Here is a 12,793-nt window from a genome sequence, read left to right as displayed (position 1 = left end):
TGCACGCAACATAGCGATAACAAGCCTTTCATTGGTTGAACAGATGATTGACACAATTTATGTTCAATGGTTGTCAAATACATTTTTTTAGAGAGCCCCTCCCCTATCGCTGATTGGCTGAGCGCTTCGAAGTTGTCTGTGTTGCCAGTCCCGGGATGAAGGGAAAAGAGGCCCGGGCAAGATGAGTTGGGAAATACTGGGGAGGTGCTGCGGCCTGTGACACGGTGAATGGTGGAAGTATGGACAGTAGCAGCGGAGGAGGGCCGGGTGGCGAGACCGGGCTACTTCAACAGATCTTGAGGCTCAGTCTAGTGCCGCGGGTCGGAAATGCGACTGTGTGTCCCACTTCCACGACTCTGTGCTCCTTCCCGGGTGAGCGCACAGCTTACCGGGCCCTTATTATATAAAACACCAGTGTACTATATACAATCACTAATCCTGTATATCACACCTGTTTCCTGCATGATAACTGCGGTGATATAGCGCAGACTACAGCTGTAACGTATCACTGCTACCACTTGCTGTACAGCACTGTACCAATGCGCGACAGTCGCAGACATTCTATAGGCTACTGTAATGTGACCATGTGATGCTATAGGCTACTGTAATGTAGTGATCAGGTGATACTATAGGTTACTGTAATGTAGTAATCAGGTGATACTATAGGCTACTGTACTGTGACCATGTGATGCTATAGGCTACTGTAATGTAGTGATCAGGTGATACTATAGGCTACTGTACTGTGACCATGTGATGCTATAGGCTACTGTAATGTAGTAATCAGGTGATACTATAGGCTACTGTAATGTAGTGATCAGGTGATACTATAGGTTACTGTAATGTGATCAGGTGACACTATAGGTTACTGTACTGTGACCATGTGATGCTATAGGCTACTGTAATGTAGTGACCATGTGATGCTATAGGCTACTGTAATGTAGTAATCAGGTGATACTATAGGCTACTGTACTGTGACCATGTGATACTATAGGCTACTGTAATGTAGTGATCAGGTGATACTATAGGTTACTGTAATGTGATCAGGTGATACTATAGGTTACTGGAATGTAGAGATCAGGTGATACTATAGGGTACTGTAATGTAGTGATCATGTGATGCTATAGGTTACTGTAATGTAGTGATCAGGTGATACTATAGGTTACTGTAATGTAGAGATCAGGTGATACTATAGGCTACTGTAATGTGATCAGGTGACACTATAGGCTACTGTAATGTAGTGATCAGGTGATACTATAGGTTACTGTAATGTAGAGATCAGGTGACACTATAGGCTACTATAATGTAGTGATCATGTGATGCTATAGGTTACTGTAATGTAGTGATCAGGTGATGCTATAGGCTACTGTAATGTAGTGATCAGGTGATACTATAGGCTACTGTAATGTAGTGATCAGGTGATACTATAGGTTACTGTAATGTAGAGATCAGGTGACACTATAGGCTACTGTAATGTAGTGATCATGTGATGCTATAGGTTACTGTAATGTAGTGATCAGGTGATACTATAGGCTACTGTAATGTAGTGATCAGGTGATACTATAGGTTACTGTAATGTAGAGATCAGGTGACACTATAGGCTACTATAATGTAGTGATCATGTGATGCTATAGGTTACTGTAATGTAGTGATCAGGTGATACTATAGGTTACTGTAATGTAGAGATCATGTGATGCTATATGTTACGGTAATGTAGAGATCAGGTTATACTATAGGCTACTGTAATGTAGTGATCATGTGATGCTATAGGTTACTGTAATGTAGAGATCATGTGATACTATAGGTTACTGTAATGTAAAGATCATATGATAGTATAGGCTACTGTAATGTAGTGATCAGGTGGTACTATAGGTTACTGTAATGTAGCGTTCACGTGATGCTATAGGCTACTGTAATGTAGAGATCATGTGATGCTATAGGCTACTGTAATGTAGTGATCAGGTGATACTATAGGCTACTGTAATGTAGCGATCAGGTGATACTATAGGCTACTGTAATGTAGTGATCAGGTGATACTATAGGTTACTGTAATGTAGCGATCAGGTGATACTCTAGGCTACTGTAATGTAGTGATCAGGTGATACTATAGGTTACTATAATGTATTGATCAGGTGATACTATAGGCTACTGTAATGTAGTGTTCAGGTGATGCTATAGGTTACTGTAATGTAGAGATCATGTGATACTATAGGTTACTGTAATGTAAAGATCATATGATAGTATAGGCTACTGTAATGTAGTGATCAGGTGGTACTATAGGTTACTGTAATGTAGCGTTCACGTGATGCTATAGGCTACTGTAATGTAGAGATCATGTGATGCTATAGGCTACTGTAATGTAGTGATCAGGTGATACTATAGGCTACTGTAATGTAGCGATCAGGTGATACTATAGGCTACTGTAATGTAGTGATCAGGTGATACTATAGGTTACTGTAATGTAGCGATCAGGTGATACTCTAGGCTACTGTAATGTAGTGATCAGGTGATACTATAGGTTACTATAATGTATTGATCAGGTGATACTATAGGCTACTGTAATGTAGTGTTCAGGTGATGCTATAGTCTACTGTAATGTAGAGATCATGTGAGTCTGTAAAATACTGATCATCTAAATCTGTAGGTTAGTGGAAGCAATGTGATTCTATGGGTTGCCGTAGTATACAGGCTATGTTATTCTATAGTTTACTGGTTAATCGTGATTATATAGGTTAGTGCGGTACACTATAGGTTACTAGTATATAGTGATCATGCGACGCTAAAAGTTACTGTAATACCGATTCTGTGATTAAATAGGCTACTATAATGGATTCTATAGGTCACGGTAGTACACTGGTCATATTACTCTTTAGGTCACTGTGATATAATGATCATTTGAATTTATAGGTTACTGTAGTGCACTGACAAGTCGATTCTGTAGGTTGCTATTAGTTACACAATATGTTTGGGCCTCTGCTTGGCAACAGAAGCCACAGCCAGTAGTTCATAGTGCCAGTCCAATCCACAGGTGTCCCTCACATTCAGTACTCGTATGCCCCACCAGCATTTCAGGTCCTGGTTGCCAGGGAGAGGAAGATGGCAGCTGGGACCCGGTGCTGGATCGTGGATTTCATGGTATGTATTTCATGGTGCACCTTGGAGAGGAGCTTTTTGATATTCTTTGTGTTCCACTGACAGGTTTGCGGCTGGTTCTCTGTATATTTCTTGCACTGATTTCTTATTTGACGCCTTCTTGCAGAGATGTGGTATGGAGTATTCTTGTGGGCACTGGTCTCCTCTCTTTTCTTTCACATACCTGCGGGACTGCTAGCTCTATTTACCCTGCGACGACACAAATACGGAAGGTTTATGTCGGTGGGAATCCTGCTGATGGGTATTCTGGGACCAATATCCGCAGGGATATTAACAAGTAAGTAAATTAAAACTCAGGTAGTGCAATGAACCCCCATCATAATGCTGCTCTTTGTTTTTTTTTTTTCACTTAACACAAATATAACCGGTTAATTTGCATATTTAAAGTCGGCTTCTGGCCGCCATATTGCTGTTGGGCTCTATGGAGGAAGAGATATCATGGCTAGAACCATCTACATGGGGACAGGAAGCAAACTGGAGGATCTCTTACTGACAACAGCAGGTGGCACGGGATGATGTTGATCCACCGTTGTCACCCATAGCAGGCGTGGACGGTTGCTATGCAACAGCCCAAGCATATTTCTGCAGATCTCTTGCCATGCTGAAAGATGTTTGAAGATTAGCACTGGTTTCAAACATGATTTCGGGAACCTTGTTTTTCACTAGAGTTTACCTTTTTAAGGTGTAGATCTGGTTTTGGATTTGCACTGGCTAATTTAGGCTGAACAAAACCCAGTCACCATGGCGACTGGAAAGACAGGTCTTGTGCCCTGCCATGGTGGCATTAGGTGACTGCGTGGTTCCAGCCACTGACTGATGCTGTGTGATTGACAGCTCTGTTAGAGACGCCAGGAAAAGGCTGATTGCATTTAGGTGCTTGTGGGAGGGGAATCTATCGGGAGGGGAGCAGCCTGGCTGTGACTACTGGGGGAAAGGGTGGGAATCTTGCTGAGACCTGGGAGTAAGGCTGGCCATACACATTAGATAGCTTGTTCGGCCAACAGCTATTCCTCCCGATCCTCCCCATACACATGCATGCTCGGCGTGACTACGCATGCGTGTATTGCATGGGAAGAGGGAAGTAAACTGCTGTCAGACACCTCTGCCGACGGTTTACCTCCCTTGACGATTAAAGGTTTGGGTATGTTGAAGTCTAACTGCCAGACCTTTTTCTCCCCCGACATCTGCGATTTGGAGGCCCCCATACACATTAGATGGTTGGCCTTTATGGCCACCTTTGGACAATGCTGTGACTTCTGGAAAAAGGGAGTGTGGGAGATGCTGCTGTGACTAATGGGGGTAGAGAGGGAGGCAATGATACTGTATCTTTGCTGGTGGGAGACGGCCATACTGGAGGTGAGAGGGGCAGTTGTGACTACTGAAGGGAAAGAAGGGATTCTGCTTTGACAACTAGATGGGAGAGGGTGGATACTGGTATGACTGCGGTAAATGGGAGCTTTGGGGCAGGGGAGGGTCACATTAAATCTTAAGTGATCTAAAGAAGCCATTGGAAACTCAGATTTCTATAAGGGCTTATTCAGACGAACGGGATATACGTCCGTGCAACGCGCGTGATTTTCACGCGCGTCGCACGGACCTATATTAGTCTGTGGGGCCGTGCAGACATGTGCGTGATTTTTATGAAGCGTTGGTCCGCTGCGTAAAAGTCACGACCTGTCCATTCTTTGAGTGTTTTTCGCACATCACGCACCCATTGAAGTCAATGGGTGCGTGAAAACCACGCATGCCACACGGAAGCGTGATTCGCGCAACAGTTGTCAAAATGATGACTGCAAACAGAAAAGCACCACGTGCTTTTCTGTTTACAGACATCCAAATGGAGTGTCATAACGATGGCGGCTGCGCGAAAACCACACAGCCGCGCATCATATGATGCTGCCACACGGAGCTGTCAAGTGCCTTTTGCGCATGCAAAACGCCGCGTTTTTTGCGTGCGCAGAAGGCACACGCTCGTGTGAATCCAGCCTAAGCCTGCATGAATTCTGTCAGCAAGATTGAGACTGCTTTATGACAGTCTGTGGCCTACGCAATATAAGGAAATTACAGGCTGCTGTAAACTGTAGTCTGTGGATGGACAGCGAGGACAACCGCTGTGAATCATTTCAGGTAGTCCAGGGACCTCTACATTGGCTATACTGTACCTTCTGGAAAAGCTTTTATTTTTTGTGATTCTCAAAGTTTTCCCACTAGAGACATCGATGGCATATCAATAAATATCTAATAAATGGGTGTCAAAAACTCTTGGGCCGCAAGTAATTTAAAAATGGATATTTAATTCACTACCCAATGGATGTTGCTTACCTGCTATTTATTTTCTTGTGTGGCTTCTTGGCCTAGTCCATTAAGGCACAGCTATGATCCAGTGACTGCAGCTGCATTCTCTAAGGGGCACACTGCAGCCTTGTATATCCTCCATACTTTACACTGCAGCTGTGTCCTCCGCTTTCCTGCCGTATTGCACTTTGTGAACAGTCCTTATACTGTCTGCTGCTTTGTATGTATGCTTAAAGAGGCTCTGTCACCAGATTTTGCAACCCCTATCTGCTATTGCAGCAGATAGGCGCTGCAATGTAGATTACAGTAACGTTTTTATTTTTAAAAAACGAGCATTTTTGGCCAAGTTATGACCATTTTCGTATTTATGCAAATGAGGCTTGCAAAAGTACAACTGGGCGTGTTGAAAAGTAAAAGTACAACTGGGCGTGTATTATGTGCGTACATCGGGGCGTGTTTACTACTTTTACTAGCTGGGCTTTCTGATGAGAAGTATCATCCACTTCTCTTCAGAACGCCCAGCTTCTGCCAGATCACGCTGTGACGTCACTCACAGGTCCTGCATCGTGTCGGCACCAGAGGCTTCAGATGATTCTGCAGCAGCATCGGCGTTTGCAGGTAAGTCGATGTAGCTACTTACCTACAAATGCTGATGCTGCTGCAGAATCATCTGTAGCCTCTGGTGCCGACACGATGCAGGACCTGTGAGTGACGACACAGCGTGATCTGCCAGAAGCTGGGCGTTCTGAAGAGAAGTGGATGATACTTCTCATCAGAACGCCCAGCTAGTAAAAGTAGTAAACACGCCCCGATGTACGCACATAATACACGCCCAGTTGTACTTTTACTTTTCAACACGCCCAGTTGTACTTTTGCAAGCCTCATTTGCATAAATACGAAAATGGTCATAACTTGGCCAAAAATGCTCGTTTTTTAAAAATAAAAACGTTACTCTTATCTACATTGCAGCGCCGATCTGCTGCAATAGCAGATAGGGGCTGCAAAATCTGGTGACAGAGCCTCTTTAACTATCCCCTTATTGGACTGGAATTAGGCGTTGTCTTTACCATGTTACTTTTGTCTCACAGGTGCCGCCATTGCTGGGGTTTATAAAGCCGCTGCCAAGGAAATGATTCCGTTTGAAGCGCTCGTCCTTGGTGTGGGGCAGACTTTCTGCGTGCTTGTTGTTTCTTTTTTAAGAATTTTAGCGACTTTGTAACTCAACACACTTTGACCTTATGGACCTCCGAGGATGCACATCTTGGTTTGTACGATGACCACTCCACATCCGAGCCTTGCAGCCATGTCTATGTAACACTGAAGTTTAAGATTGTCAGATTGCCTTTACACATAAGCACTTCTTCTAGAAATCAGGTCAGAGCAATGTAGCTGGATAATCCAATGCCAGCACGTCCGCAAAAATTTCTATGAGTTTCATATAATAGACTGAATTGTAGAATTGATAGAGGTTGGTGCCGCCATTTTTGCAATCAATTTTCTGTCTGGACTATCCGCCTCAAGCACCCGGCCGTATTACTAAAACTTGTTTTAGAGATCTGTAATACGATGCCCATAGTCTGCTGTGTGCCCATACTGTACCTCCGTGTGCCTTCAATTTTATATGGAGGCACAGCATCGCATGGCATATTACAGAGATATTCTCCCATAGAAGCATTTCTTATAGGGATGAGCACTGCACCTCAGAGTCCTTATGGATCCGTTATGCCATGTGCATGAGCCCTGAAGGTTTACACCCTGGCTAAACCATGATTCCTGCTGTATAACTGAATAGCAGGAGTCATTGAATGCACCTTGACCCCAATATCACAGCTGGTACAACCAAAATCACCAGGCGTGGGGCTTTCCGCTGCATGGCTGGGTTCAGTGCTGTAGTTCGGATAGCAAGTTACCATGTAGCAGAGCTCGAAGTGGATTTTCCGTAGAGTTTCTGCAGCAAAATCCACACGTGTTATGTGCATATTTGGCTGCGGATTTTACTCTATCTTCATTGAAAAGGGTGAAATCCGCAGTGAATATCCAGAACAGAACGAGCATGCTGGTAATTTACATATCCTGCCGCATGCTCTGACTACCTTGCGGAAAAATGTTCAACGCATGTGGATGAAGTGTTTTTTTAAAAAAAAATCTCATTCACTTGCCTGCATCAGTCTTCCGCTGCAGATTTTCCACCCGCAAATCCGTCTGGAAAATCTGCAACAAATCCGCTACCTGCACCTCCCTTTCTTAACCAATTGGGAGCTTTCCTCGTCTTGTACCATTAACCCTTTCTAACACAACGTCTATTCATTTCCTCAGAGAATAGTCATTTTAAAGCTTTTTTTTAAAATATTTTATTGATTTTTTTTTTTTTAATAGTCCCGATGCTGCTACACCATGCATTTCTTCTTTTTTTTCTGGGTTTACAAAGACACAGGAAGTGCATTTTGTGTTGAATCTCTTCCCAGATGTTTATCGCTGTCGTCTTATGACTTTTAAAGTTGTTCATTAAACGTTAATATGGTTTCTAGATATGGTTCTAGCCATTGCAAACTTCCAGGTGTATTTGAGAAAGCAGCACCTGGGAACGATGTTATTATCGGTATTATTTTGCAGACCGATGACAAGGACGTGTGCACATTAAAGGGCCACTCCAATCGAAACTGCTAATTAACCCACTAATGGAATCTTACTGGTGTAATATACAGAACTGTGTCCGGGTAATACTGCGTGGCATAGTGTTTACATTGAGCCTACAATCTGACTGTGTATACATATGTTTGTGACTGTCCCAAGTAGATACTTTTGATATTAATAACTCGCACTTTAAAGGGGATCTGTCATGTCTCCTATCTTTCCCTGTCAGCATAGGATAGAGGGGGAGATGCTGAGCTCGGGGATATATAGTTTTCTATGAATATAATTCAGTATTTTCATGTAAAAAGGTGTTTTAATGCAGCCAGGAGTCATACAGAGAATCTGCGAGTCCTGCTTCCCCGGCCCACACACAGTGATTGACAGCTCTTCCAGTTTGAGTTTGTATATATGTAGACATGTCAATCACTGTATGTGGGCAGGGGAAGCAGGACTCTGATAGGGGACCATAGGAGACCGGGGGACGCTTTAAGATGAGGCGGCCTTTTATGGAAATTAATTTTGTTGAATTCAGATCTGCGATATTCTCTGTATGCATGTAACTATAAACTTTTCTATCATTTGTAAAATTTTAATATTGTTAAATATGCAATTCCTAATGTGGAAAAAAAGGATGAATTCCAACCTGAGCTGCAGTTTATAGTTCGAATCCATATGCATTTGTGCATTTTAATAACTTAAAAAGAGGTGATTATAGTCCACCCCTCAAACATTTGTTTACAGTCTGCTCAATTGAGCGTATCTTCAGGCAAACACTGAAATTAATAGATTCATTCTTCTAAATTTCTAGGGTCTCTGGATTATGAACCGACCGCCGAATACAGATTATTCTAATAGTAGAGATTGTCAATTGGACCCTAGTATTGATGGTCTATCCTTAGAATAGGTCATCAATATCAGATCGGAGGGGGTCTGACTCCCAGCACCTGGCTAATCACTTAAATGAAGGGGCCGCAGCGTTTCGGTCTGGTTTAGCGTCTTACATTTTGTGATTGGGACTGAGCTGCAATACCAGGCACAGCCACTACCAAATAAACAGTGCTGTGCCCGGTAAACAAAGAAGGGGATGCAGCGGGAGTCTGATCCACCACCGATCTGATACTGATGGCCTATCCTAAGGATAGGCCATCTATACCAAAGTCCTTGAAAACCCTAGTGACTTTTTACACTGTTTTTATGTTTATTTCTGGAGCACAAATCTACCCTAAAACCAAAGTGATCAGTTTACTTTATATGGATGAAGTGTGTAAATCGAGATCAATGTAAGGGCCGTGTCCATAAACATTGCTATATGGTCATAAGTAAGCAGTCACTATCCCTGCAGCTGGTGTCCTGAGATTCAAGCTCGGGGTCTGAATTTCGATATAAAAATGTTTAAATGGGTTGTCTGGATTTTTTTTTTTTCCAATAACCATTTATGCTCATAGGCTGTATCTGATGGTGCAGCTCAATCCCATTCACTTGAAATGGCTATAAGCGGCAATACCAGACATAGCCCTTTGACGTAGATCGCGCTGTAGCTGGAAAAACCCTTCTTATCGGACAATGCCTTTAATAGAGACCTAGGCTTTGTGCACATGAATGTATTATGGCTCCATGAAGGAGTCCCATATTTAGTGCCCAAGTTGGGATCCAATCCTGTCCTGAGACATCAAGAAAGAGCCTTCTTTGGGAAAGTTTATACAAAAAGATAATCTTGTCCTTGGCCCTAAATATACGGCACCTGCGCAGAGCCTTAGACCACGTTTAGGGTGCACACTTGATGTACTTGCTTTGTATATCCGCAGCGAAATGTACCGCAAGTTTCACTAGTTCTTGCGTTATGGAATATTTTCCCCCATAGGAATACATTGTAAAGATTTCCACAGCGTAAACATACAAAGCAAGTACGCCATGTGCGACCGCACGCTGATGGTGTATTTTCAGGAGTCTATTTTTTTTGTCACTCATGGAAATACACCTCTAGTGCTCTGGTAGCTGAGACTAAATTGATAAACTATAGAACACGTCATATTTTAAAGGGGCACAACTTAGTAATGAAATATGTGGCCCCACTCCCCCTTATATCATGTGGTCCTGCTCCCACCTTCAATAGTTTGGAGATCTATGGACCTTTGACTTTCTGAAGGCACGTGAAGGTCTTTTTCATTGCACCAGCAGAATCTACACAGTGAAGAATCAGCTTGATGCGTTTACAGGTAGTTCCAGTTTGCATATGACCCACAGAAAGGTCCAGATCTTTAATGATTCTGATGTCTACCAGTATGATAGCTTAACGTCACACACAGATGTAGCAACCTTTAACTTAACGCTGACAAGTTATCACGCTGCAGCAAGTTAAGGGCCTGTTCACATCCGTGTTGCCCTTCCGTTGAGGGGTTCCATCAAGGGTTTCTGTTGACCCCCCCCCTTGACGAAAAGGCAAACGGAAACATTAGGTTCCATTTGCATCACCATTGATCTCAATGGTGGTGGAGGAAACGTTGCTAAAGGTTTCCTTTGTCACCTTTGTGACAGTGTTCCGTTGTTTTGACGGAATCAATAGTGCAGTCGACTGCGCTAATGATTCTGTCAACTGCGACGGAAGAGGAGCTTAGAGGAGGACTGCGCTTAGAGGATTTGTCCAGGCTGGGGGCTTTTTTTTTATACTGATAACCTATCCACAGAATAGGTCATCAGTATATGGTTGGTGGACGTCAGACACCCGGACCCTGCACCGTTCAGCCGTCACGGCTGCCTCTGGGCACCAGAAGCTATGCAGGGATCGGTGCCAGGAGCAGAAGGCTCCAGTCACAGTATAGCATCCATGCTGCAGCTCTGCTTGTAGTCAAGTGAATAGTAGCAGAGCTGCAGTAACCCAGTATGAACGCTACAAAGGGTATGGAGCCAACTGCTTCCGGCAGCGATCCCTGCATAGCTTCCATCACCCGGAAAGGCTGATCGGTGCGGGGTCCGACCCCCACCGATCATATACTGATGATCTATCATGTGGATAGGACATCAGTATAAAAAAAAAGAGCCCCAACCTGGACAACCCGTTTTAAGGGCTAGTTCATACGTTAAAAAAAAACGGCCAAAATTGCCTCCCATTGAATTGGAGGCGGTTTTTTTCCTTTGCGCTATTTTTCTCCGCACGTGGAAGTGCAGGCAGGGCAAAATATGCCGCAAAATATTCCGAAGGAATTTTGAGGCAGATTTTTCTGCTTGCAAAAAAAACTTACATACATGCCCTCATTTTTAAGTTAAAGATTGCTACATCCGTATAGAGGATTTATAGCTTCTACTTGGCGACACAGTGTAAATGACTCCTGGAAGTGTACGGAAAGACGGCTCCAGCATCTCTCATCACTTTACGCACCTTCATGTCATTCTTTGACTAATTGTCCCTGTAAATTAGTGGGATTGTTTAAAAGGTAAAAAATTTATTTTTCTACTAATCTTTCTAATATTGCTGTTTACTGTGTTTATATATTGAATAAAATGTTTGAAGTAATAGACGTGTGTTCTGCTTCTTATAATAAAACTGGTCCTGTTGTTGGAGTAACATCAATCATGGTTTCAAAGGACATCGTAGTTCTTCATAGCCATGAACGTTACAAAATCAGACAAATAGTGGATCTCGTGCATAAAAAATAAATAAATGCCGATGTCTGTGGAAACCAATGAGATCACTACTCCCATTTTCAACCCGGTCTTGACTATAAGAAAGCTAAACACAGATTGGTTGCGATAGGCAACACTGACACTGTTTGTTAGTCACAGATTTCTTCCCAAAAAGAACGGTCACCTTACTTTTCTTTTTGTGGTATACGCCTGCGTTTTTAGCAAGAAAAAAAAACCTGTCTAAAACAGAAAAACTGGCCTTGTTGCCCGTCGCAACCAATTAGCGCTCTGCTTTCATTTCTTAAAGGGGTTCTCTGCTTTGGACAATCCCTACTTTTTAAAAGGGTCCCGTCACAATAAGCTGATCACACAGTGTCCCCTTGCTGGAATCCCCAGTGATCAGCTGTAATCTGTAGGGAAAGCTGTCAGTAAGTGTTGGTTCCCTACAGCACCACCATCCGGGGAAATTAAGCATTACACAGGGCCCATTCATATCAGTGGGTTGGCTATGTAATGCAGGACAGGGGAGGTCCTCCAGAGTGAGACGCTCTTTTTAATAGATCTCCACTTTGGTCATGGGATGATCCTGAACAGAGGACCCCCTCTAACTCAGATTTTCCTACTTGGGCATATTTAAAAAAAAAAAAATAAAAATGTTTTCTAAACTGGACAACCCCTATAAATTGCTCTGGGGGAAATGAAAGCTGTGCTGTGATTGGTTGCTCTGGACAAAAAGTTAATGTGATTAATGGGGCTCTTAGCATACAGCTCTTACATGGATCTTAAAGGGGTTGTATGAGCAAAGAAAAACAGGGTCTGCACCCCCACCTTCCCCCCAGAAACACCACTTTTGTCCATGGGCTGTACGTGGTACTACAGCTTCGCCCCATTCAAGCGAATTGAGCGGAGTTGCAGTACTAGACACAGCCCATGGACGGGAGTGGCGCTGTTTCTGACCCCTTTGTCTAAACAACTACAACTCCTTTTACTAAAAGTCTCTTATCCCGATGGTAAATGGCTTACTAGACCACACTGCCACCCATTCCTGTACGGAGGACTCAAATTATTCATCAATAACTGCAGTATATAGGTA

General features: G+C 43.2%; 1 protein-coding gene across 2 annotated transcripts; it reads left to right on the top strand.

Moving 5' to 3' along the window:
• The first annotated feature begins 125 nt into the window (after nucleotides 1-125).
• Nucleotides 126-11,590, top strand: TMEM170A (transmembrane protein 170A). Of its 2 annotated transcripts, none has more exons than XM_075837548.1 (3): nucleotides 126-372; nucleotides 3,257-3,427; nucleotides 6,534-11,590. In XM_075837548.1, exons 1-3 carry the CDS (start codon nucleotides 240-242, stop codon nucleotides 6,662-6,664), a joined length of 435 nt encoding a protein of 144 aa, XP_075693663.1. In that variant the 5' UTR covers nucleotides 126-239; the 3' UTR covers nucleotides 6,665-11,590. The 2 variants fall into 2 exon arrangements, with proteins under 2 accessions (XP_075693663.1, XP_075693664.1); XM_075837549.1 differs by lacking the exon at nucleotides 126-372 and adding an exon at nucleotides 383-3,132.
• Nucleotides 11,591-12,793: the final 1,203 nt, after the last annotated feature.

The sequence above is a fragment of the Rhinoderma darwinii genome, chromosome 9, assembly GCF_050947455.1.
Source record: "Rhinoderma darwinii isolate aRhiDar2 chromosome 9, aRhiDar2.hap1, whole genome shotgun sequence".
NCBI classification, from domain to species: Eukaryota; Metazoa; Chordata; class Amphibia; order Anura; family Rhinodermatidae; genus Rhinoderma; species Rhinoderma darwinii.
The sequence above is the reverse complement of the archived record's forward strand: the minus strand, read 5'-3'. Positions and strand labels throughout refer to the sequence as shown.

Coding starts and splice junctions, on each gene's coding strand:
- TMEM170A (XM_075837548.1), top strand. CDS start 240: ATGGACAGTAGCAGCGGAGGAGGGCCGGGTGGCGAGACCGGGCTACTT. Junction 373..3,256: donor GACTCTGTGCTCCTTCCCGG/GTGAGCGCACAG, acceptor GCCTTCTTGCAG/AGATGTGGTATGGAGTATTC. Junction 3,428..6,533: donor ATCCGCAGGGATATTAACAA/GTAAGTAAATTA, acceptor TTTGTCTCACAG/GTGCCGCCATTGCTGGGGTT.